This window comes from Miniopterus schreibersii (genome assembly GCF_964146895.1).
Source record: "Miniopterus schreibersii genome assembly, chromosome: 6".
Classification (NCBI taxonomy): Eukaryota; Metazoa; Chordata; class Mammalia; order Chiroptera; family Miniopteridae; genus Miniopterus; species Miniopterus schreibersii.
Window position 1 is genome coordinate 79,847,817 of NC_138107.1, and position 26,747 is coordinate 79,874,563.

The 26,747-nt window shown below is 41.7% G+C and overlaps 1 protein-coding gene across 1 annotated transcript in view; it reads left to right on the plus strand.

The window, feature by feature from the left end:
* Positions 1 to 216: 216 nt before the first annotated feature.
* Positions 217 to 26,747, plus strand: part of SAMD5 (sterile alpha motif domain containing 5) — a 40,803-nt gene continuing 14,272 nt past the window's right edge. The window contains exon 1 of the mRNA XM_081139982.1: positions 217 to 755. Coding sequence (XP_080996108.1) covers positions 300 to 755 — 456 coding nt within the window. The 5' untranslated portion in view covers positions 217 to 299. The remainder of the gene's footprint in view (positions 756 to 26,747) is intronic.

Consider the following 26,747-nt stretch of genomic DNA (forward strand, 5'->3'; position numbering starts at 1 on the left):
CGCCCCTCCCCGCGGCGGCGGCGCTTCCAGGGGCGGCGCGGAGCGGAGCGGCTCGCCCAACCGCCGGCGCTGCGAGCTTCAGGCAGCTTGGGGAATTCACTTTGCCGCTTTACGCTTCTCCGTCCTCAGGATTCTTCTGATGGCTTTCCGTCTCTGGCGCAGGTCTTTCTTTTAAAAGGAAAACTTTACTGCCATTTCTCTTTTCCCGTGGAGGGGAGGATTAAAAGTTCCAAGAACTGGTGCCGCCCGTGCCGCGCGGGCGCTGGGACGGTGTTTGCCGGCGGGGTGCCAGGCCCACCATGTGCACCAACATAGTTTACGAGTGGCTGAAAGCGCTGCAGCTCCCCCAGTACGCGGAGTCCTTCGTGGATAACGGCTACGATGACCTGGAGGTGTGCAAGCAGATCGGGGACCCGGACCTGGACGCCATCGGGGTGCTGGCGCCCGCGCACCGCCGCCGCATCCTGGAGGCCGTGCGCCGGCTGCGGGAGCAGGACGCCGCCGCCGCCGGGCTCTACTTCACGCTGGAGCCGCAGCCGCAGCCCGCGCCGCCCGGGCCGCCCGCGCCCGCCGGCCGCCGTGGGGAGCCGTGCCGCGGCCCGGCGCAGGGCGCCCGCGGGGACCCCCGCAGCCAGGCGGCCGCCCCGCGCGGCAGGGAGCTGGTGAGCTACCCCAAGCTGAAGCTGAAGATCATGATCAGGGATAAGCTGGCCCGCGACAGCATCCACCTGAGCAAGCCCCCGTACTCCCGCAAGGTAAGGAGGCGCGGCCCGGGGGCGCTGGGCGCGCGGCGGGAGGGGACCCTGCCCGGCCGCTTCAGCCCAGGCTTGGCAGCCCATTCCGGGTGACTGGGGAAGGCCAGAATGCTTTGGGCATTTGGGATTTTCTTCTACGCTCTTTCTGAATTCGCACTTGATTCCTTCCTTCCTGCTGTCACTAGCGGTTGGTAAGACAAGTTCTTGGACCCAGATGTTAATTCTAAACTAGGACCAAGTCTCTGTGTGGTGTCCGGTGCTCACCTGTCAGGAGCTGGCCTCACGGTGCCTCTCCAGAAGCAAAGGGCAGTTCCTGATGCCCTCTGCCGTAGGGTTTGGGTCTGAGGGGTACCAGAAGCGTGCGTATAGAATCTGCGTTATTTCCAACCTTCCCCTTCCTCCTACTTTTCCTTCTGTCTTTGAGAAACTCCCAAGGCAAACTGGCAGAGAGTGTGAAATGACGCTCTGTTGCTCTCAGCCCCTTAAAGCCAGACCCCAGCACTGCTGCACATTTGAAAAGTGAACCAGTGACCTGGACACCCATGTGGAAAAGTTAACAGGACACATGTCAGTCCACTTGGGGTACATTTCTTCAGCCTAAGCACAGGGAGGTAATAGATGCTGACGACTGGCCGGAATGGGGCCCCTGAGAGAGCGCGGCCAAGGGCCGAGCTGAGTCACCAGTCTGGTTTAGTATCGGGCCTGAAGAGGTGAAGTAGGCACAGCCGCGGCTTGTAGAAAGTCCGAGGGGCCTTGCGTTTGCCAGAGGAGAACAGGGCACAAGGACGCGAGATTTTCAGGACCCACTGAGGGATTCCCTGGGCAGGGAGCCTCAGGGAAGGAGCCAGCAGTATTGGCAGCTGCTCCGCGAGGAAGGCTGAGCGGGGGGCTTGGGCATTGAACAGTTAAGTAACAGAAGGGCTTGTTTCCCACAAGAGTTCTGCCTCCAGTGGAATCCGTTCCGTGTGGGTTCCTCCAGCCCTCTTTAGGCAGAGGGTCCTGACTTGAAAGGGGGGCAGGAGACAGCACAGGTGATCCCCTAGCTGGCCTGGTGTTACCCAGGACCAGGGCACCTCAGCTGGAAAATCAGGCCGTAGAGAAGCCCCCAGGGGCGTGATAGTGAGGATGTGGCAGCTGGAGGGGCATTTTAAACAGCTCCCTATCAGGGAGATGCCAATAATCCAGATGTGTGCTTGTCTTGGACACACACGTTGCTTCATAGTATTGAGTTAAGGTCATAATGTCTGGATTTAAGGAAGTTCAAGTGAAAACTTTGTAAAAAGTAGATAATGGTATCTAGGGTGGGCTCGAATAAAGAGTTTAATATTATACATATGTTATTTTGCAAGACCTGGATAGGCAGTTTAGATAACCTGCTTGTGTATGAATTTGTTTTATAAAAACTACATAAAGAGGACAGGTTCGGAGGATGGTTTGCCTCAAATTAATCACATGTTGCGGTTGCCCACTCTTACTGTGTTACTGACGTGTGTCCAAAACGGGAATGGAGATGGAGCATAATTTTCCCAGACTGGTAGAGTTACAGCATGTCTAACTGTGGATAGAGGGACTCGACCATCCGTGTAACAGCAGCTGGCTTCTGGAGTCAGCAGGGCAAAGGAGTTCAAGGTCAGACTTTGGTGACTTATGTCCCAGGAAGTGGGGTGGGCTTAGGTTGAGAGAATGTGGTACCTGGCACATGGTAAGTGCAAGTCCTGGCCAGAAGGGGAGGCAGAAAACAAGGGGTGTCATCAGAGCTGGCTTATTGTTTAGGTGAAGAGCTGTGTGATGGGACCCGGAAGGCAGAGGAGGGGGACAGGGCAGAAGTAGCACATTTGGGTCCTCATACCTAAAAAGGCAAGTCTAGATATCAAACTTAGAAACTGAAAAGAATTCCTCAGTGGAAGAAGAGTGATTCCAAGGAACATGAAATGTCTGGGCATAGGCTTTGGGCTGTGGACTCCTGCCCAGATCAATGCGTGATGTGGCCGTGCATTTGAGTGAGTGAGAGCAATTTATAGAGGAAAATTTCACCTTGCGCTGTGATACCATTTACTTTCTATGTAAATAATTGGTTCAGTCAACTTCTATATAAATCCCATAACAGTAATGTTTGAAAATAAAGAGAGACCCCCATTCACTTTCTGTACATAATTAATAGGGACCAAAAAATGGAGCTGACAAATTTTATTGTAAAAAAAAAAATTGTTACTGCATGTTTACATATTTGTTACAAGAAAAACAAGCACTGAAATTGAACTAAAATTTATTAATATTACCCAAACTGAGCATACACGTGTATAGTCCAGATGATATTGGTGATTCGGAATTTGCTTATATGTGCGTTGTCTCTTAAGTTTTGCATTTTAAATTCTTTCATAATTTGTTTTCTGATGCGGCGTATTTCTTCGCAAACAGCGCTAGGACCTTTTCTTTAAAATGCGATGTTGTAACTTCTCCAGATTCCTTGGTTTTGTCGTGATCCTAACGTGTAGCGTTCATTATGCACGTTTCGAATTCTGTTTGTTTAGAGCCAGTGCACCTTTCCATGACTTCCTTTATGGGAATTTGCATCGTTGATCCCTGTGATTTTTTTGTGCTTTTATGAGAATATTAGAGGGCTTGAAAATAGATTATACAAAGGGTGATCAAGGCAGGGATAATGAATCTTGCAGAGGGAAGACAGTTGAGAGATTTTTCCCAAGAATCGCCTGGGAGGACTGTAGGATGTAGGATTTGCTGCACTAACATTTAACATTCCTGGGTGCTGTGCTACAGTGGTGTGTTCATTACATCTTATCATCAGTTGCCACTCCCTCTCTGGGGTGAGTCAAAATGTAAGTAAAAAGTAAGTTTCTCTTTGTTTTACAAAGGAAGTCTGTAGCTTTGGAAAACCAGAAGCTTGGAAAGAGCACCTGGACTCCAGCCCCTCTCCTGCCTTGTGTTTAGCTTCTCTGAGTGCTGTGATTTCTACCTGAGTGAAACGGGGATAAAGTATTTTCACAGGGTAAGGGTTAGGTAAACTGTCCATATATCATTGCATTACTTTACCAAGCTCCTCTCTGCCAAAGCCTCCTACTAGGCTCCACGTTACTGTGGTTGGCAGGACACAGAAGCCGTGCCCTCAAGGAACTCGGGTTCTTACAGGGAAGACATAAAGTGAATGAATAATAATGACCAGGTGTGAGGATTACTTTGATGGGGAGCACATGCTGCCCTGACAGGTGCATCCAACCTAGTTTGCAGGAAGTTGGGGTCAAGACAGGCTTTCCAGGGCTGGTATTTCATCTGAGGTCTGAAGGTTGGGGGTGTTTAGCCTGAAGAAGAGGAGGGTCCTAGGAGACGGCTGTTCTAGGCAAAGAGGCCAGCATGTGCAAAGGCCAGAAAGGGAAAGAATTCAGCATGCAACAGGAGTGTAAAGAAATTTAGCCTGGTTGGAGCACAGAGTGCTTCCAGGAGGTGGCAAGAGATGGAGAGACATACAGTGGCTGGTCCCGGATGGCCTTGACGTCCTCTTAGGAGTTTGGAGTGTGTCTCAGGAGGGGAGCTATTAAGGGATCCTGGCCAGAGGCAGGGTAAACAATTAGGAAGTCACTGCAGTGTCAGGAGAGATTTGTAGGTGGCCTGGCTTGTGGAGTGACAGTGGGACAATGGAGGTAACCGAGTGGCAGAATGGACAGAGCTTGATGATTGCTTAGATGACAGAGGCCAGAGGGGAGAGAGGTGGGGATGACATGCAGATTTCTGGTTTAGGGTTTCATGCCATTTCCTGAGGTAGGGGACCACAAGAAGAGCACTTTTGGGGAGAAAGATGTTCCCTTCAGGTTTAAACATATACTGTGTGCCTGTGGGGTAGAGGAACATAGTTGTCTAGTGGGCGGTTGGGAGTTTGGCAGTGGGGCAGAGGAGATTCTGGGGCAGGAGATGCAGATATGCGAGTCACCGGTGCTGTAGCCATGACTATGAGTGAGCTGTTGATGGAGAAGAGAGGGGACCAGGACAGGACGCTGGGGACCACCAGGATTTAGGAGACAGCAGGGGAAGAAGAACAAAGGGAGGCGAGGGGGTGAGGGGTGAAGGGAAAGGTAGGGGGGAGGTAGGTAGCCAGTGGTGCTCTGGGAGGCGTGCAAACAGTGAGCCTGCAAGGGGGGGCTGGTCGGGGGGACATACTGCTCACGTAGGACAAGAGCTAACGTTTTCCCATAGGAAGAGCAGCCGTGCTATTGGGGACCTCTGAGACAGCAGGTTAGGAGATGGGGACAAGGAGAGGACATAGGAACAGGGAACACGGGGAACCATTTTTTGGTACGTGTAAGACTTACTTTTTTTAGGGCAGGTTTAGTTCACAGCAAATTGAGAGAACCCTCTGCCCCTACACGTGCAGAGTCTCCCCACTACCAGCGCCCCCATCAGAGCGGCGCGTTTATAACAGTGGATCAGCCCGAAAGTGGTGAAGTCGGGCTGGTGCTGCGGGTCCCGCCAGACCCGGTCGGTGAGACGGGCTCAGCCTTTACGGCCGTGTCCAGAGGGCCGGCGATCTGAGGACGGCGGGCTGGGCAGCATAAAAGGCCCGTCTTCCATCTCATCTCAGCCGGCCCTTTTTATAAGGAGAAGGAAAGTGTAGGTGAAGGGTTTGGAATTCAGGGAAAATTGGTAAGGGGTTTGGAATTCAGGGGAAGAGGTTAATCTGATAAAAGCCGCAGCCCAGGGTTCGGAGCCTCCCGTCACCTGCCGACGGTGATTCTCCGTCTGCGTCCTGGGCTGCGGACGTTCTCTGCCTGGAGCAGGGGCTCAGAAAGCATCTTGGCCGCTTGCAGTCCTCCTGGGGCACAAAGGTCGAACTGCTTGCGGGACTCCTGAAGTCAGGGCAGATCCAGTCAAACATTCCACTCCCTGGGACAATAGCTTTCTACATGCGTTAATTAGCATGCCTGTTAATTATATAACTAAAGCTCAAAATTTTTGACTTCTTCAGTCCCCCATCAAACCAACATTGACTGATTATAATCATCTATAAAGTCCAGAGTTTACATTAGGGCCACTCCTGGGGTTGTGCATTCTGTGGGTTTGGAAAATGTATAATGACTTGTATCTACCATTATGGTATCACACAGAGTATTTTCATGGCCCTAAAAATCCTGTGTTCTGCCCATTCATCCCTTCCCCCCCCATGATTTTTTTACTCTCTCCCTAGTTTTACCTTCTCCAGAATGTCATAGTTGGAATCATACAGTATGCAGCCTTCTCACATTGGCTTCTTTTACTTAGTAATATGCATTTCAGTTTCTTCCATGTCTTCCCATGGCTTGATCGCTCATTTCTTTTTTTATTTTAATTTTTTTTCCGTTACAGTCGAATAGCTCATTTCTTTTTAGCACTGAAATAATATTCCATTTCCTGTGTGCACCAGACACCTTGTTAACAAAATTGGACTGAGAAGATTGAACTGAGGCTTCAGCTAGAGGAAGAAGGGAGACTTTGGGTTGAGGGAGGAGTTTTGTGGATTTGTTGTGTGTGTTTTTAAGGATAAGAGAAATTGGAGCATGTTGGGGCACTACCGGAGGCAACTGGTTGATGTTTTTTTCTCACATCAATGTTTCTCTCTCTCTCTCTCTCCCCCCCCTTTCCTTCCTCTCTCTCTAAAAATCAGTAGAAAAAATATCCTCAGGTGAAGATCAACAACAAAAACAACAAAATATATTTATATGGTCTTAGTGTGTATCCATGTTGCAGATACGGAAATTCCTCTACAGGCTTTTCAAAAACACAAATGACAATTCCCTGTGTATTTGCAAAGAACAAGGCACTAGTCATGGACTCTCTGAAGAGATAATTAGTGTAAAGGTGACTGTGTCCCCAAGGAAATGAATTAGATAAATTGTGCCCAGATAGTAGTAAGCTGCAGCGCTTGGTGGGTTAATCTGGGTTTGAGGAGTCTCATGGTGTTCTTATGGCTTTTCATTGGCTTGTCCTGCTCTCTGAAAGCTCTGTTCCCTACACTGCCATTCCAGGTCTTAATGAAGTCATAGTTGTACTCATTCTTGCTTCCTCACTTTTAAGTGAAAAAAAAAAAAGCTAAAAACAGAAATAGCAGTATTAAGGATGCCCTCATGAACCTTGTCAGCTCTTAGGTAGTTGTCTAAAGTATACCATGAAAAATAAGAAATAAGTTTTGATAAAAATGCATTTTTTTAGATAATGTAAGATTCTGCTTGACCAGAAATACGTTCTGAAATGAATTTTCTTTTCTTTCTTTTCCCCTCCCTCCCTCCCTCTCTCTTTCTCTCTCTTTATTGTTGAAAGTATTACAGATGTCCCCCTTCTTTCCCCCCATTGATCCCCTCTGCCCCTCACCTGCCCCACCCCCCAGTCCTTCCCCACACTATTGTCTGTGTCCATGGGTTCTACATATATGCATAAAAGTTCTTCGATTAATAAGTAAGGTGACTCAGACAACAGGGACTCAGCCAGGGCTGGTCCTTGAAATAAATAAGGGGTATCCTAAGGTATCTGGAAGAAAATGGCCTGTGGTGAGGGAAGGTACTCCAGGATCCATGATAGTCATAGCTTCTCAAGGTCATGGCCTGTGTAGAGCTAGAGACGCCATCGAGTCCTTGGTTATAACTAAGGCTTATCATTACTACCACTAGCACTTAGTTGAAAGGCTTTTAACAGCTTTTGTTTTTAAAGCTTGATGGGAAAAATGCTACTTCAGATCAACCACTGATTTGGACTTGGGGAGTCCTAGGAGGAGGAGGAAGGGAATCCTTGTTTTCAATCAATATGAAAACAATTAAGGGCAAATAACTGTGGATCGTGCCAAGCGGCATTAAGCATACAATCTCTCTTATGTAGAGACTAAGTGACATCTAATAGTTTAAAGAGTTTTCATTACTGCTTCTAATTGAAATAAATGGTCTAATTTGCTCTAAAAACCTTACTATTATGTTTCCATCAAATTATAAATATAAAAAATAAGAACTATTTCATTTGAAACATGTCAGAAAGATAAGGAAAAAAATTGATATATATATTCGTTTATCAAAATCATAATGAACAGATTTTCCAAGTTATAAGGTGTTTTCCCTAAAGCATACCATAATTTTATAATAAGACTAGAAGTGTATCTGCTGTATCTGGCACCCAGAGTATATCATTTTTTAACACCCCCACCTCTACTTGACAAAATTATCTTAGGTAATAATAAAGAATAATACACAGTAATTATTTTCTTTAGTTTTAAAGCAATTAACAATTAAAATAAAGAATACATTTCAATTTTAAAGTATTTAAAATTAGTAAAAATATTTCCTCTATGGGCCTGGCTGATGTGGCTCGGTTGGGCGTTGTTCCATGCACCGAAAGTTGCGGGTTCGATTCCCAGTCAGGGCACCTGCCGGGTTGCGGGCTTTATCCCAACTAGGGGATGTACAGGAGGCAACTGATCAATGTATTGCTCTCACGTTGATATTTCTCTCTCTCTCTCCTTTCTCTCTAAAAATCAATTAAAATATTTCATCTATGAAATAGAATTTGAACTTAATCAAACTAAAGGGTTACACCTTTCACTTTGTACTGTTTTACTGTCTCAGATTTTCAACACAAATAAAAACTCCAACCAAGTGGTCACATAAGAATAATAACTTGAATTTTGTGTCTTTGTTTTGTCAAATCATGGTGCTATTATCGTTTATTTCACATCTGTTGTTAAACTTAGGAATATGTAGTACTATGGCGGAGACATGGCCACTTTTACAAACTTGTTCCAGGAAAGGACTGTTGTCACTAAGTCTGTGGGTTGATTCCAACTGTATAACTGGGAGTTCTCTGAATTAATTCCCATGTAGAACTTAATGCTTATTAAAGGACAGGTAATAAAAAGATGCTAGTTTGACGCAAATACACATACCATCAAAACTGGACTGTAGCTGTGGCAACTAGGGTTTAGCCAGCAAGAGAGAGTTTTCAGGGAGGAGTATTTGATTACTGACATTGTTTAGGGTTGTCTGTCAGCCATGCTCATGATTTAAAGTTTTATTTTGGTTTTGAGGACCCGTTTATGACCCGCAACTGGGGTGAACCCTTCCCTTTGTCCTGTCTTTGGAAGACTTACATAATGTGATCATGTTAGTGTGAGAGAGGTTATTTCTTCCGTAAAATGGTGCCAGTATCTATGTCACAGTGATGTAGTATGAATTAAATGGAATGATGTTTATGGAGTTGCTTTGTAAATTCTAAAAGAACTTTATAGATTTAAGGTGTTCTTATTGAGTGAATAAAAAGTTGTTTGTTATAAAAATTTGAACATATTTCTGATTGAAAAGTGAACACACTGAATTGGGAAAATTTAGAGAACAATGAAGCAGGTCAATTAGGAATTTAACAGGTCAGAATTACAATTTCTAACATTACACTATGTTTTTGTAAAATCACTTATGTATAAGAATATCTATCCTGTACATTTACACAGATCTGGTATTACACTGTATTACACCAGATGTGGATAAGGGAAAACTATTCCTACCTATGTCAGCAGATACCATTTAAAAATGATTTTTATACAGGACATATTATTTTTTTGTGGTTTCAGAAATTAATATAACCAGCTTTATTATCAGCACATGAGTCCCTTGACAGTCACAAAAGAGAAAGCCCAGGATTGGATAGATGGCAGTTCTAGTTGGGTCTCCCACAGGCTACTGGATAAACTTCTTTTTTTAATTTATCTTTATTATTGAAAGTATTACGGATGTCCCCCTTTATTCCCCCATCGACCCCCTCCACCCTGCTCCCACCCCATATTCTTAGTTTAGCATCATAATTAGCTTAATCATTTTATTGGGTCAGAACCTTATCCATGTTGTTATTGATTACTATACTTTATATTTGAAAATGTTGTGTTTGAGAAATAGTATTTCCTCACTGTTTGAATTAGTTTTCTTTGAGTATACCAGTTGAGATAATTCACATTTGTGGCTTTTTGTATTGTGTGTTCGTGGTGCTTGCCTGTTTTTTTCTATTGGAACCAGACTTCTTTCAGTTGCTTAGCAAGAGTTCTTTATATGTGAAGGAAAATAATCTTTATTGTACAGAGGTTTTTTTCCGGGAATGTGGTTTACCTTAGAGTTTTATGGGATTTGGGGGGGCAGGGGGATGTCCAAAATTTAAAAACTCTTACATATTCCATCTTATCAGTAATTTTAGTTATTTCTTCCAAACTGAAGGAATATAGAGAGTACAGTCTCAGATAGAACTGAGTTTGAGTTCCTTTTTTACCATTTACTTGAACAAGTTATTTAATCTTTTAAATTTTTTAGTTATTTAATCTTTTAATATTTCTTTATTTAATATTTATTCTTTATTTAATCTTTTAATATTTATTAGTTATTTAATCTTTTAATATTTATTCATATCTCCTATTATTTTTTTTGTTTTATTTTTACATTTAACTTTCTAATCCATTTGAAATTTATTTTGAAACATGATAGAAGATAAAGTTCTAATGATATACAGAATCATAGGCACAACATAATTTTATCACCTACTTTACAGGAATTGTAGCTTTTATTTCCATGTTCTAGTCTTATTGCTTTGGCTGGAATTTTATATAGTGGTGTTAAATAACAATGATCATTATGTAGTCCTGTCTTATTCCAAATTTTAATGGAAAAGCTGCAGGTAGTTTGTTGTGAGTCTGCTATTGGCTGCTAGCTTAAGATATTCATGATGTTAAAAAGCATCTTGCTTTCTTAATTTATTAGGCATTTTTATTGGGAATGGGTATTTGAGCCTACTAAGTTTAAGTGTCCTTTTAGCGACTAAAAATAATTGTGAGTCTTTTTCTTTTTGGGCCCAATGTTGTTACTTGTTACATTAAGAGATTTTCTAATAGTAAACCATCCTTTCATAGCTGAGGTAAAGTCAATAATGAAATGATGTCTTTTGAAGAGAGACAAGGAATTTTGTAATCTAGATCATCGTGGCATTCTTTTACATTCCATGTCCTTTCTTTCATGAATAATGTTAGATATTTACCTTCTGTTTGCTAACCACTTCTGCAGCTGTAGCCATGATAGTATATATACGTAGGAGTTGGCAAACGTACGTTTACAGTTGTCAGTACATGAAATAGTTTATTGTTGTGTTATTAATTAATTATTGCATTTTTAATTTGTATTCCTTGTCTTCTTCCTGACATAATTGCTCTTATTTTGCATTCTTGCCTGTGCTTTATCATCTCGGCAGTGATGCTGGCCCTTTCCCTGCTTTTGCCCGCGCCTGTGTGTCACGGGTGACTTCCCGTGGGTGGCTTTTCGGAGGCCGCGCTCTCAGGACAAGCACGAGGCAGTGTGGCCCGTGAGGTTGGACCCTGGGTGCTCAAAAGGCAACAGCCACGTGGTTGTGGGTAACGGTTTAGTTTTCTGCTTCATGCAGACGTTTTGGTTTTGAACCCGAGGGCAGAGCCCCCGAAGGGCGTGAGGGGTTCGCTCGGATCCCTGCTGATTTTACTGTTTGCACAGCGTCCCCCACCCTTCCACCCACTGCCCGCCTCACCCCCCAGCAGCTCGTCCGCTCCCTTCCCAGGCCTGTTAGCAGAAAAGACCGACGGGGCTGCGGGCCAGATGCCACGGTAAATTCAAAACCCTTAGAAAAGGAATTGACGTGGCATTCATCTTAATTTGAATGTTTGGCTTTGCATGGAAACAGCAGCCCAGTGTGTAACAAACATAAAACCAAAAAACTAGGTTGAAATATTTACAACAAATCCTTGATTGACATTTAAACGTGTGTCGACAGGCCAAATAGAATGTTTTTAAAGGTCATTGAAGCAAGGATTAAAGATGGGGTACGGGAATGGTACCTTTCGGGAGAACATACCCCCGCAGGTGCTGCATGCAGCTGAGTTTGCAGAAGTGGAGGCATCCGGAGCCCCCCGCGCCCCCATCTATCACGCAGTAAAGATGTAGCCACTTTAAAGGAACCATGTATCAGCAGGAGCCCAGCACTGCTGCCTTATGAAGCGCTCCTCTGGGAGACTCTTGATTGACAAAAGTGGTACTGCATTAAGTAGCAGCAATATTTTCATAGCCAGGAAGTAATAAAGCCATAGTTAATCTTTATGAAGAGAAAATATTTTACATTAAAAAAAAGACCACCAAGCAGTTTGGGGACTTGCTTCCCGCAGGATCTGGTTAAGGTGAAAAATCATCCTATCTAAATGTGAAATAATAAATCATTAATTCGATAAGTTAATTGCATCCAAGGTCTGTGCTCTAGCCTCTGCCATCTAAAAGGTGTCTAAGAAAGGATGCAATTAGTTGCTATATGGGATCACACAAACCCACTCTGCGTCTGGCTTGCTAAGGCTCATACAGTAGAAAAAATTCAGGATATGCATATTGTATCCATTATAGATTAGAGTTGAGCCAGAGGGTATGCAAAGTAATTACTCTTCTGAGGTCTACTTCATTACAGAGAGGTGATGGAGAGTTGGAGTTAGGTTGGTGACCTTAACTTTGAGTTTTATTGCTGTGTCATTTTAAATCAGAGATTTTACTGCCACTTCTTGGCATAGCAGCTTGGGCCAGTGTATTAATATAATCTCTTATATTGATATACTTACCTTGAAAATGGTGGTGGGTTGAATCTTCTGATCTCATGACTGTTATTAAAACGCTGTGACAGTAACGTGCTTGAATTGCTGAGCCGTATTAGTCCTGTTCTGTGACAGGAAGTGTGATGTTTCTGTCACCCCCAACATTGCTGTCTTGAGATTCACGTGCTAAATAATACTTATTTAAAAAGTGATTTGTGGGGAAAGGGGCAGAGTGGTGGTGGTGTTTTGCAAGCAGGCAAATTGAGAAAGCGAGAGCTCCAGGAGCAGTGAGCTCAACCTGTATTCTGAAAACCTTTCATTGTGCTTTGATTTCATTAATTGTGAAAATTAGACTTAATCTTAATTCAACCGAAGACTAATTCCTCAGGAATGTTTGCCCTTCCTCTTCACAGCTGGAGGGGACGTCTCTTCGTGCTTGGAACACCTCTCTCATTCTTCCCATAGAGTTTTGAAAGCTAAAATACTATTTTTCATTCCCACCTAGATTTACTTATTTTTCGTTAGACTCGCACAGGTTAGGATAAGCTTCCTGCTCTTGAGGCCTCTTCAGCTATAACGTAAGAAAACAGCTTTGAAATATGCAGAATAATAACAGTGGTAATAATTTATATTATTTGTTGAGTGCTTTAGCACATTCTTTCATTCAATCCTCATAACAGCCCTCTGAGGGAGATGTTATTTTTGCCATCTCTGTTTAATAGATGAGGAAAATGAAGCTTAAAGAGCTGAAGTAGCTTGTCCAAAGTCACGTCATTAGCAAATCTCGTTTGGAAACCAGGTGTCCCGACCCCAGAGCTCGTCCGTGGTCCTCATCAGTAGGCAGTTCTGCCTACACACATTGCTTAAGGGTGTCTGTCCTTCAGTTGGTGGAAAATAGTTGTGGGATAGAGAGTAGGTAAGTCCTAGAGATTTTTAATGTGTGTTTTTAAAAATTAATTGCATACTAGAGTAAATTTCAAAGATGTTATGGTAGAATGAATCCATACTTTATATTTGATTTAAGACCAGGAGAATTCCATTATTCTTTCAGCATGTATTAATTACAAATACTGATCCACAGAAGGAGACTGGTAAGTCATATATAAGTTAACTCACACCAGTTTGGTGACAAAAGGTCCCGTTAATCTTGAGCATCCACTGATGAAGTGATTAGCAATCATTAACCATGTGTATGCTTGCTACTGTGTTACATACTGTAAAAACAATTATTGCATCTCCTTGGTTCAATTTTTCAGGCGTTTTTGCCATATTGGTGTCTTTGCTGAATTCATACCTTGCTGTTTTAGTTTATAAGTTCTTAAGATCCAAGGCTTTCCTTCCTTTAGATAAGGTGGAGAATAATATGAGAACCAAGCACTTAATCAGATGAATCTTCTCTTACTTGGAGCAGTTCTTGAAGTTAATTTGAGACGCTTCCATAGCCTCCAGCACAGCTTTTGAATGTCCATAATGGCGTATGTTTGGGATTTGGAAACAGTTGAGTCATTTTGGTAGACAAGTTAGCTAGTGGGCAGTCCTGTCGTTAGTCCCAAATTCCAAACGATTGAATGGAAAACAAAACAAAACAAAAATGTGATTACCAAGTGATAGGCTGGTTTTCTTAGAAATGTGCATTGCTATGGAGAAATGATTCATTAGTATCTTGATCATGTGTGTAACTCCACTATTGTAATAAGCACAGTCTCCCAACAGAAATTACTTTTAAAGATAGTTCTTTTGCATATGTCTTATTTGCCTGCTTAAAAAATCTATTTAATCATTTGTAATAAGTATCCCCTTTGCTTAAATTCATGTGTTTGGTCTTTTTTGCTATTAGAATTAAGAATAAATACTTGAAATTCAGGGAGTAGCAATGACAGCCTAGAGAAATATGCTGTCTTCTAGACCTTAAATATGAAAGGGAGTCAGCCTCTTCTGAAGACTTAGTTGACATATTGTACAGTTGCAGTAATGCTGAGTCCATGTTACATTTGTGAACATCATGTGTATTTGAGTTGGAATATGTCTAGGACACCTTCAGATTATATGAGTGTGAAAGACTCACATACTGAATATGAGGTTTAGTTTTGTTTTAAGAAAAGGGCAGTTTCAAAATAATGAGGACGCTTTGGTTATACTGTAATGTCCTATAGGATCAAGAACTTGTTTTAAATAATATTAAACTCTAGGATTTTGATTTCACTTAGGATGTCGAAAGCCACAAGAAAATACTGCCCCCACTTTAACCACAGGAAAAGAGGTTGATAAGCTATAACATCATACCTTTTTTTTCCATTCCATCAGAGAGTCTAAAGGTAGTCAGGTGATCTAAATTACAAGGACAGAAGGGACACATCTTTGTTTTGTGTCAAGGCCCAAGCTAGAGGGTTAGTAGCCATCAAAGCAGATATAAAGAAAACTAACATTTTTGTGAACCTTTAAAGGCTAGCATAATTTCAAATTCCCAGGAACCCCAGACATGAAGAAAATCTGTATCTACTTGCCACTCTTTACCATAGGCCTCCACCAGACGCTCATGGGAAAGACTGGAAATGGGGCAGGAAACCAGAGAACTCCTCAGGGGTGCAGACATGCAGGTGATGATCAGTACCCCTGGGAGACAGGCACAGAATCCACCAGTGTCCCAGCACTTCTGCCATAGAACACAAAAGCTGTCATATAGGCAGGGGATGGGCAGGAAACCTGACCAAACACTTGGATCCCTGCAAAGATCGGCAGTTGTTGGGATAAGTATAGAAAATATAATTTCCCAGCCTTGCACTAAGCAGAGATAAATCCTATCTGCACCAGGCAGGGGTGGGAAATTCACTTGTGCTCAGATTTGAACTCATATTAAATAGAGGTCTGCCATAGCTGAGGAGGATCAGGCTTGAAGCCAAGACCCACCAGTAATATGAGGTAGATTGGCTGTCATTCATGGTTGGACGAGGTGGGAATGCTGAGAAAGCCTCACCTCTGAAGTTCACATGCACAAGGTCTGTCAGTGACAGAGATTGCAGTAGGAGAGGAAGCAAACACATTGTGACCCCACCATGAGACCTGCAAGAGTGACAAGCCTGAACCTGGGGAAGAACCCAGGCACAGAGAGGCACCCTCTGTTGTACAAGTGTGGGACAGGAACACTGAGAAAACCCTCTGTCCTTAAGAGGGACAAACTTGCAGTTAGAACTAAGTCAGAGGAATATAGTGCACAGGGAATATGGCGTTACTATCATAATAACTTCAGACAGTGACTGATGGTTACTAGACTTATTGTGATCAAGATGTAAGGTTGTATAAGTGTCTCATCACTATGTTGTACACCAGAAACAAATATACTATTGTATGTCAACTAAAATTTGAAAAGCAATAAATATTTTAAAAATTCAAAAAAACCCAACATCCCCGCACGCATTTGCCACTCAGACCTCACATTAAACACAAGGTAGACGGAATCTACCACAAGAGTTGTTTGTAGTATTTGCTGCACTGAAGGTTACCATAGGAACCACAAAACACAAACCCACCTCAACAACTTTAATTTTTAAATTTTTGTTCAAATTATTACAGATGTCCCTTTTTCTCCCCAATGACCCATTCCACCCCTTCCCACCCTCAACAACTTTCAAATTGACTCAACTACTCACAATAATAGCCTGACAACAGAAGAGATATGCCCATTCCAGAAGTAACTGTTACCTCAGTCTCAGCTGTTCTTTCACATACATGTTGTGCATTTAATAAAAAATTACAAGATATACAAAAGGAAAGAGAAGAAAAAAAACACCTACCAAGAGAAAAAACAGTCATTAGAACTAAACCCAAGAAGGCCAGGATATTACAACTGTCAGATAAGAACTTTAAAAATGGCTATTAATTATAAAATATATACTATCCTAATGTAAGATGTTAATAATAGGGGAAACTGGGTATGGGTTTATATGAGAACTCTTAGTACTATCTTTTTAATTTTTCTGTATATCTAAAAAAATTCTAAAAAAAGTTTGTTAGGCAGTTCCATTTTTAAGTTTTTGAGAAAATTCCATACTGTTTTCCACAGTGGCTGTACCAGTCTGCGTTCCCACCAGCAGTGCACAAGGGTTCCCCTTTCTCCACAGTCTGGCCAGCACTTGTTTGTTGATTTATTGATAGTAGCCATTCTGACAGGTGTGAAGTGATACCTCATTGTAGTTTTTATTTGTATCACTGATGATTAGTCACCTTGAGCATTTTTTCATATGTCTATTGACCATCTGTATGTCCTCTTTGATGAAGTGTCTATTCATGTCCTTTGCCCATTTTTAAATTGGGTTATTTGACTTCCTGGTGCTGAGTTGTATAAGTTCTTTATATATTTTGGAAATTAACCCCTTATTGGATGTATCATTGATGAGTATGTTCTTCCATACAGTGGATTCTCTTTTCACTTCTGAGAATATATCCTAAGAATCCCCAAATACCAATCAAAAAGAATATATGCATCCCTATGTTTATAGAGCCTTATTTACAGTAGCCAAGATCTGGAAACAGCCCAAATGCTGTTTCTACCTCTGTCTCTGTCTCTATTTTTGTCTCTGTGTCTGTATCTGTAAACACCTGAGCATGTGCACATGCACACACACACAAATACATCCACAGATTCAAACATTATATATACCTACACACATATATATGTGTGTATATATGTATGTATGTATCTGTGTTAGTGTATGTAACATTTCAGTATGATCTGAAGTATAAACCGAGTTCTATAGGAGCACTACAGAGAGAGCTATTCATTTTGATTGGGGGTTTGGAGAATCTTCGGGAAGTAACTGGCATGTGAAGGATAGGTAAGATTTCACTTGGCAGAGCCACATTGTGGACTAGGAACTGGAAGCTGAGGACACTAGACTGTGAGTTCTACAAGGATCTTGTCCATTTTACAACCTTCTGTATTTTCAGCACCTTGCTACAACTTTCTTTTGAATGAATGAATGCATCAGATAGCATAAGCAAAATCTCAGAATGAAGAAAATGCCAGGTAAGGATGGGTGAGTGGCCCGTAGCAGGTGTGAGATCGAGGCCAGTGGTTATTGAATGGTGCAGGATTGGGTTGGGTTGTTGAGGGACTTTCCTGTAGTGCTAAGGAGTTCAGAGTTTATTCCACCAACTGGGACCTGTGAGATATATTTGACCTGGAGAGTTACCTAAACCGGTTTATTTTACAAAGCTCTTTCATACTTTTACCGTTAAAAATTTCTTTTCCCATTCTCTCCTCAGGAGGTCTTCATCTCTTTGTTCACAGGTACCCCCTACCCTCCATCTTCCTGGCTTTGGTTTAAAAAACTTTGCTACATTGCTCCGATGGTAATCAATTACTTTTTCTATTTTTATTGGTCAGAAGCATATAACTCATGAACAGGGCATTCCTGAAAGGACTGATCATGGATCTAATCGCCTCTTGTTTTAGTTTGCTAGGGCTGCCATAACAAAAGACCACGGTCCCGGTGGCTTCAGGAACAGAATTTATTTTCTCACATCCGTGGAGGCTAGAAGTTCAAGATCAAGGTGTCGGCAGGTTTAGTTTCTTCTGGGGTTTCTCTCCTTGGCTTGCAGATGACTGTCTCCTCCCTGTGTCCTCACGTGGCCACCCCTCCATCTGTGTGTTGTCTGTACCCTAATCTCTTAATTTTTTTTTTCTTATAAAGACACCAGTCATATTTTTAAAACCCGCCCATATGTCCTTATTTTTCCCTAATCACCTCTTAAACGCCCTGTCTTCAGTACAGCCACATTCCGAGGTACTGGAGGGTAGGATTTCAACATACTAATTTTTGAGGGGACACAGCTCGGCCTATAACACTGACCTAAGGAGCTTTGTCCGTGCTATACCACCTGACAAGAAGTCGTGTTGTTGGGGTTTAAGACGGATCACATATGGTTGGAAACTGAGCTTGAGTCTAAGGCTGAAGGTGGCTAATTGCTCAAAAGCTGATGAAACTAGATTGTGGCCTGGTGAAAGGCATCCCTGCTGAAGAGCTCAGTCTCCAGCAAATCCAGGAGCAGTCCGTGTCATAATCCTTTTAAGTAAGTTTGGAAACCATGACCGTAAACCCATAGCATCATTGTATGACATTTACTAGAGAGTAACGAACTAAACAAGTATTAACAGTATAGTTAATGGGACCCCAGGCTCTCAAGTCACCATGCACGGGGTCCATCACTTTTGACCTGTGTGACCTCAGGCAGATGGCTTAACCTTACCCTGCCACTCTCCCCTTATCTATAAAGGAAAGATAATGTTTCCAACCTCAGCAGATTGTTCTGAGGACTAAATGAGAAAAATGTACGCCAAGCACTTAGCATGGTCCTTGATACGTAGCAAGCACTCAGGAAGGTAACCGACCAATTATGTATTCAGTGTTAGCTGTTATTAAGGATGAAAATGATAGATCTGTTCACAGGCATGTTAGCAGTGGAACTGTTAGCAAAATGTTAGCTTTTGCAGCCATATTTATGCAAATCAAAGAGATAAGTTTTCTTAAGTTGGCAATCATATGTTTCAGATGTTTTAAAAATATCATAAGTATTGTTTTTGTAACCTTATCAAATAAAGTGGACTACTTATTCCTGTGTTATAGTATTATCAAAGAGTAACTTTTCTTGGCTTTACTCTAATAATTTGACAAATGCCAATTTAAATGTAAATTAGGTGGATTTATCTTCTGGAATTGAACATTTGATTCTGTTAATAGTATAAACTGTTAAGTGTCTTACTTATGAGGTATGCATACAAATAAGTTCTTTGTGTTGTTAAAATACACAGAAACATTGGACGTCATTATTGCTTCATTGTAGATAACGTCATGGGAATCCATCCAGGAGTTTCGCAAAGGAAGGGTAGTACTCAGAAAATGCTGGATACACTCAGTGGTAATGATTTTATTGGGCCTTTTGTACTTCCTGCCTACTCCATCTCCACCTCAGAGTAAAAGCAGGCAGTGTATTTAATACTTGTCATATCACTTATCTTGCTAGTAATAAATTCATCTTGGAACATTTTAAAATATCCAACAAAAATAAGTTGGGAACATATAAATACTGTGTAATGTAAAGCTGTTTTGAATATTACCATAAAATAATTCTTCCACAGTTTTCCCAGTTTATACAACGAAAATGGTAACAGATACTTAAGATTTATATTGTGTGTTTAAGAGAATAACATTAGTAAAAGAGGGTTATTAGTTTTAGAGATGAGTTGAGAGGACATATAAAAATGTGAGCTCTGGCCGGTGTGGCTCAGTTGGTAGGAGCCTTGTCCTTTACACTAAAAGGTGGCAGTTTCGATTCCTGGTCAGGGCATATACCCCGGTTGTGGGTTCAGTCCCTGGCTGGGGCGTGTGCAGGAGGCAATGGACCGATGTTTCTCTCTCACATCAATGTTTGTCTCTCTCTCTCTCTCCCTAAAAAAATTAATAAAAATAAATAAATAAGAATACCATATACAGTTAGCATATTTTCTCCTGGTGATCTTTTCTTTAAAGTGGGTTTGTCTTCACCATATACAGGAAGATATTTTTCTCATGTTTAGGTTCTGCTTTTAAAAAAAAAAAGACAAACAGAACCACCAAACAAACACGCTAAGAGTTTTTGCCACAGGAAGGGAAATAGTTGTTGTCTGTGTTTGAGATTTCTCTTTAGTAATAATTAATTTTAGATTTTAGATTTTTAACTACACATAGAGGTGACCTGGACAGGAATTGCATTAATATGAGCACACTCACACGTACATTGTACCTGTTGGCATTTACCTTGGAGCAGGGCCTGTGTGCAGTGTGCAGGAGGCAGGTGCAGACAGCTTTTCCTAAGTGATGGGCATGTCAGTTCTCATTTCCTTTCTGCAGAGAAATACGAAGTGAAGCAGCCCGCAGTGCCCTCTGGAGCCATCCAGCTCCTTCCTTTAGCTGGCATGTTGGAGACATGCCATCTAGCCTCAACCCCTGCCTCCTCACCCACAACTGGCTTGTGGTTTTGTTTGTGTTTCGTTTGATTTTTTAAATCTTTGTGGTTATTGCTGAGTATTGTGTAATTGATTTAATAAGCAGAGCAACCTGTGAGATGCAAACCTTGCAGACAAAGGATTTGTTGTAAATGTGAAGAATCACTAACTGAAAGGAAGAGAGTGGGGGTGTAAAGTGGCTTGGGCTGGAGTTAAAGAATTAGGGAGATGTGGACCCAGGCCAGTGCTTCCCAGATACTGGGAGAAGAGTCGTGTTCTGGGTTCTGAGCTCTGGGAGTTTTGCATAATCAGCCTTCTTTGCAATTCTGTCGTTTAATGTTGATCTGTTATTCTGAGAACTACAAAATCATGGTACCCATATCCAAGTTAACCTCTGTCTGAACTCGTTTCTCCTTTCCTTTACAGTTAGCCTTATTTAAAATTGTAAACTGTCTTTGACTACAGCACTGTTAAATAGCATGCCGTTTATAAAACATATGTCTTTTTTTTCCCTACTGTAGATCCTTCCTGGCTTGGGAAATCTAAATAACAAAACCAGAATCTGTATTTCAATTATCTCAGGACATTTAAACTTTCAAGGATTTAAAAATAATAGTTTTTTCTGTGTTAAAAAATTTTAGGGATTAAAGAGGTTCTTTGGCTCTAAAATATTCAATTTTTGTCTTACTATTTTGGAAAAAAACACTTTAATCTTGTACATGTGACTAAAGTCCAGTCCACATAGGAAATCTACATTAAAGTCATAATAGTCAGTTACGATTATGTAACTTGTAGGAGTGAATTTGGCAGAGCATTTAAAGTATTCAGCCTGAAATGGCAGCATTTAATTATCTCATATTATTAGCATGATAATTGCTGTTTTACATCTGCTTAGTTCCATGTGATGCAAAGGCAGGCCCAGGTGATACTCAGCTCTTTAGCCCCGAGGCCCAGCCCCCAACCCCAGCCCCCAGCCAGCGTTGCCCTGAGTGGAATGCCCACTGAAAGGACACCTGCCTCCATTTGCACCTAATTCATTAATATAGAGACACATCGGCCAACCTTTGTGTCAGAACTATAATCATTATTACAATACAGGTTGTGTAGGTTGGCTTCTGATACAAGCATGTCACCCATGTCAGCAGGAGCACTCTGTGAGAGGCAATTGGACAAGTGGAACTTACAATAAGGGATATTGTAGTTTAGTATCTTTTTGTAAATGGCGTGCTACACATCCTTTATGGCAGTCAAATTTATAATAAATTTATGAATGTGTGTGTGTATATGCATTCCCCCCACCCTGGAGAGCCAGTTATTAAATAAGCAGCACCCCACTAAGGCCTTACTATTATAATAACTTCTGTGATTTTGTGTAGTAAAGTGAACGAAGTTCTTCTGGGATGAGACTGGAAAAAGTTATGTTTTACTTCCCATCGTATGCATACTTGCAGTTCACTGTGGCCCCAGGAATGGTCAGGCATTGAGTAGGGAAGGAGCCTGGCAGTACTGCCATTGGCAAGGTCAGCACATGCAGAGTTCAGACTCCAATGCAGGGGCCCAAATTAAGTCATTGAACCCAAGGGTGGAGCCAGGTTTTATGATGCATGAAGCTTTTAAAATTGAGGGGGCCCTTTTTTTAAGGAACAGAATACACAATAAGGTAAAAGGACAGAGAAAACCCAGTTAAGAAGCCCTGAGGCTTCAACTTCATAGTAGACCTGCCTTTGATCAAGCAAAGGGAACATTTAAGAGATCAAGCAAGCTTTCAGGCTGAGACTGGGAAGGTAGACTACAGGATTCATAAGAACAGAGGTGGCAGAAGTCAGTCACTCCAAGTCCACCAGGATGAAGAGCCCTATATTAGAGAGACAGAACCAAAGTGTGTGTGTGTGTGTGTGTGTGTGTGTGTGTGAGAGAGAGAGAGAGAGAGAGAGAGAGAGAGAGGGAAAGGAAGAGGGAGAGAGAAAGATTGATTTTAAGAAAGTGGCTCACACAATTGTAGGGCTGGCAAGTCTGAAATCTGCAGGGCAGGCTGGCAGGCTGGCAGGCTGGAGACCCAGGGAAGAGCTGGTGGTGCAGTCTTGTGTCCAAAAGCAGTCTGGAGGCAGAATTCCTTCCTGATTCCTTCTTGGAGGGGCTTTAGTCTTTTCTCTTAAGGTCTTCAACAAATTGGATGAGGCCTGCCCACCCACATCATGCAGGGTAATCTACTTTATTAAAAGTCTACTGATTTAAATGTTAATCACATCTAAAAGATGCCTCACAGCAACATCTAGACTGGGCGTATAGCTAAGCCAAGTGGACACATGAAACGAACCATCACAATCCCCAGGGCAAGTTCTTGGCCTGCACCAGGGCAGGAGGCTAGGAGGACAGGTCACTCCCTGCCACAGTGTGGAGGTGGCCCGCAGCACCTGGAATTGGGGAAAATGACTGTAAGTGAAACTGTTCCTGCCATTGGCTGCTTCAGGTGCGGGCCCTGAGGGAGGTGAGCCCTTCACCTTTCCAGCCTGAGTTTTCTGCTATGGAAAATGAGCGCATTTGCAGGTATGTGCCATGTCAGAGATGAAAGGACTGGCATTGTCAGTGTGCTGTTGTTTTTTTTGTAAAACCCTTTTTGAGGCAAGATCTCAAAGAAAAGGCCAAACAGAGTCAAAAGTAGCTTGTGTGAATGAGTGGTTGGGGCTAGGAACAGTCCCCTCCCCGTCTTGCCCTGAAGACTGGGTAACTCTGAGGATCAGGGTTTGAGAATCCCTGATCCAATGTCATTCTAACCCTACTTCCCCATCCCGGTTTTTTAAGCCACTAAACCAGTGTCCCGAGATCACAGAAGGACAAAACCAAGATGGGAAGTCACTTTCCTTCTAGCTGCAGAATTCTTTTTCTCTGTTGAGAGACGTGCCGTTGGCCTTTGCCAGTATTGATTTGCTTCAACACGCGTACATTTTGACAGTTTCACATGCGAAAGCATCATGGCAGGTATGACTCTATTGCCAGAGAAAGTTCTGATGAGAACAGAGTCAAAATTACATAACTTGACTGAGCTTATACAGGAGTACAAAAATTTTAATTTTTAAAAAATTCACTATCTGAGTCTTTGTGTTGGTGTTTGTGTGCTTGATTTGCTTGGAGCCAAATCGGATATAATGACCAAAATATACAATATTTAGGTATAAATAACTTGCGAAAGGACACCTCATTCTAAAATTATGCCAATGTTAAGTATTTAGGATTTTCTTTAATATTTCCAACACATACTATGGTCTCATGATGAACTTAACAGTAGTTGAAAGGACAGAAGCCTGTGAAATATTAAATGCGTAAGTTAAGTGATCGCTTAAGGCAGCAAAGACAGAACATCGGGATGGTTTTTAAATGAACTGAGAGTTTAAAACAAGGAGAGTGAATTCTTCAGGATGAGGTGCTCTGGGAATTTATAACCTAAAGAATGGCCTTTGAGTCCGATCGAGCTCTGAGTTGGGAGGAGGAGTGGCGGCTTTCCAGGAGAACGCAAAATACAAGCAGCCTTGTGGAGCAGGAAAGAATGTTCCAAGGAGGGCAGGACCTCCTCTTTTTAAAGATAATAGAAAAGGTATATTTAAAATTATAAAGATACTCAAAGGAGATTAACACCCTTGATGTGGCAGTATATGGTGAGTAGAAGTTTATAATGCATATAATTTATAAAAAGACTCCCTATGGTGGCACAATCTTAAGAGAAAAAGGTTGGCTTTTGCAGTGTTGTAATGACTGTTGTGGACATCAGGCAAATTAAATTAGTCAGAGTCAGCACATAGAAACTTTGAGTTAGTAGGATGATGGCACTGCATGCTCAGCCGTGTGATGTAATGCATGCTGTATCTACATACATACACTCATGTGAACTCCAGTAATTACGAAATATTTTTAGGAGGCACTTATGAAATCACTCACCATTAAAGTTATGGTCATGGTATCGCCATTCCTCAGAGTGCCTTGGAGGCCCAGCCTGTGTTCATTCCTCATAGACACACAAGTAAGAAAGTTGTCATTGTTCCTCTTTTGTAAATTTGGTGACCTGCCTTTGTCATTTTCGGTAAGGATGTTTAATGCCAATGTTGCAGGGTCTGTTGTTCTTGGAATTACATCCACTGGGTGAGGGTGCGTGTGGCAGCAATTTGGGACGAGACGCACTATTTTAATAGCCCTTGTGGGTGGTAGATTCGGTTTGATTTTTCCATTCTATTTTTTTTTTGGCGTATTATGGTTTACTGTAGAAATGTAACATCCTGAATGAATAAGAAACCGTCCACATGGTTTTGCTACAGAATCCACTCCCCAAAGTTGGCAGTGTAAATGCTCTTACTTTATTGCTCTCGCCGAAAGAAATTATTTCAAAGGTGATTCTGAATAGCTGAAATTCTTTGGCAACAAAATAATTCTACATAGTAGTAGAAAATTTATGGATTTCAATTAGACTTTGTAGGGTATCCTAATTCCAGTTTTATATTCCATGCAGTTTAGTGTTGTGGATTTTTTAATGGGGCCAGTGCAGTAATAATAAAAGTGATTCAAAATGCACCCAGTAATTAGAGATTTGCCGTTGCCTTTGCGTTAAGAATGATGATGATTCACGCTTATTGGAAATTGCGATCTGTGGCTCTATTTAGGGTATTCTTGCTATTAAGCTGCTTATTAGTTATCGTCAGTGATTTAAACCCTAAGAGCTACATTAGAGGGCTGTAAAATAATTTATTCTTTAATAGATAATAGTAAATTTGAAACAGACGTTAGGTTAATTATAATCTTGTACATTAAAGGATATATATTAGCCTTTGTCTCTTCTTTGGGCTTTGGAAATTCATTTCAGATAATTGGGGAAAATGGGTGATTGGATTAGACAGCCTGGTGTAGAAATAGTTAACATCTTTTCTGAATATTCAGGAAAATAATTTTATTGATCATTGTGAGTCCTTCTCCATGTTAAACATATGCTAGTTTTCACTTGGATTTGTCCTTGTTTCAGGTTGACATTGTTTAAATTAAGCCGAAAAGATCAGGGAGGTAGACTGTTCTTCTGATTTGGAAATGGGGGTAATGGGGGTGGGATGGGGTTAACGAGAAGTACCCTTTAAATTGGCATTGCAGTAACTTCATTTTTAATAATTATGTATGTATGTGTGAATTTACATGTATATGTGTGTACATTGTAGGATATATATGCTCCTCATTGTAGTTTTTTGTAAGACAGAAATCCAGTGTAAATATCAGATGTGTAAGAATGTGAATTTCTTGTTAACAGTAATTAAATTTGATATCCAAATTCCTGTTAATGTTCTTGTGTAATGCTTGAATGTTACACTAAATCAAAGAGTCACAGATAAAAAAATTCTGCCTAAACCTGTTAAATCAAATGAGAAAATATATGTATGTTATTCAGGATAATGTTATTAAGCTAGCTGTAATAAGAAAATATCATTCCCCCCACACACCCCGATCTCAAAATCTCAATTAACAGATATTTATTTCTGGCTCCTGTAAGTCCAGTGTATGTGGGTGGAGGCTTCCTTCCATCCAGTGACTCAGGGATCCAGTGACTCAGAGATCCAGGCTCCCTCCATCTAGGTGCCTACCACCTCAACACATAGCCTCTTCTGGGACAAGAGAATTGAAGATTGGCTCAGGATATTTTTTAAGAGTGTGGCCTGCAAATGACTTCTATTATTTCTACTTACATTCCATTGGCCAGAACTTATCGAATCTCCCCAACCAGTTTCTAGGGGAGCCTGAGAATTTTAGTGTTCTTGGTGCCAAGGAAAAGGAAATAAAAGGATATTAGGTGAACATGCAGTGTTTCCTCTACTGCAGGATGTACATGCCGCTGAACTCTCTACGTGCAATCATGTGAATATATAATTGGGAAAATGCCACAGAGGCACGACATCTTTATACAATTTCATGATCTCCCCTTTCTGCCCCACCCCGCGTACTAAGAATTGGAAAGAAAATCAGTTGGTTGTGCCCAAATTCCTCTCACTTGTGACTTGGCACCTTTTAGTTTATCCTACTCACTATGCCTCGTCTCCTTCCTTTAGAGAGGTTGGTGGCCCAGAGTATCACTGCCATACTGCCACTGGGCAGAGGAAATGCTAGTGTTTCCTGTCACTCTGTCCCACCTTCAGTCCCGCTTTTGCATCACTGACCCTCCTCCTTTATCTCTAGCTGGGAAGTCCCTTCCTTTCATTAGAATTAATGTCACACATTCTGAAGGTTAGAGTCATTATTTAGCTGTTTAGCAGAACACTTCAGCTGATAAATCTGGTTACATGTTGGATTCGTTTTCTGTTGCTGCATGACAAATTACCATGAATATAATGGCAAAGAATAACACCCATTTATTATCTCATAGTTCAGTAGGTCAGTATTCCAGGCAAGC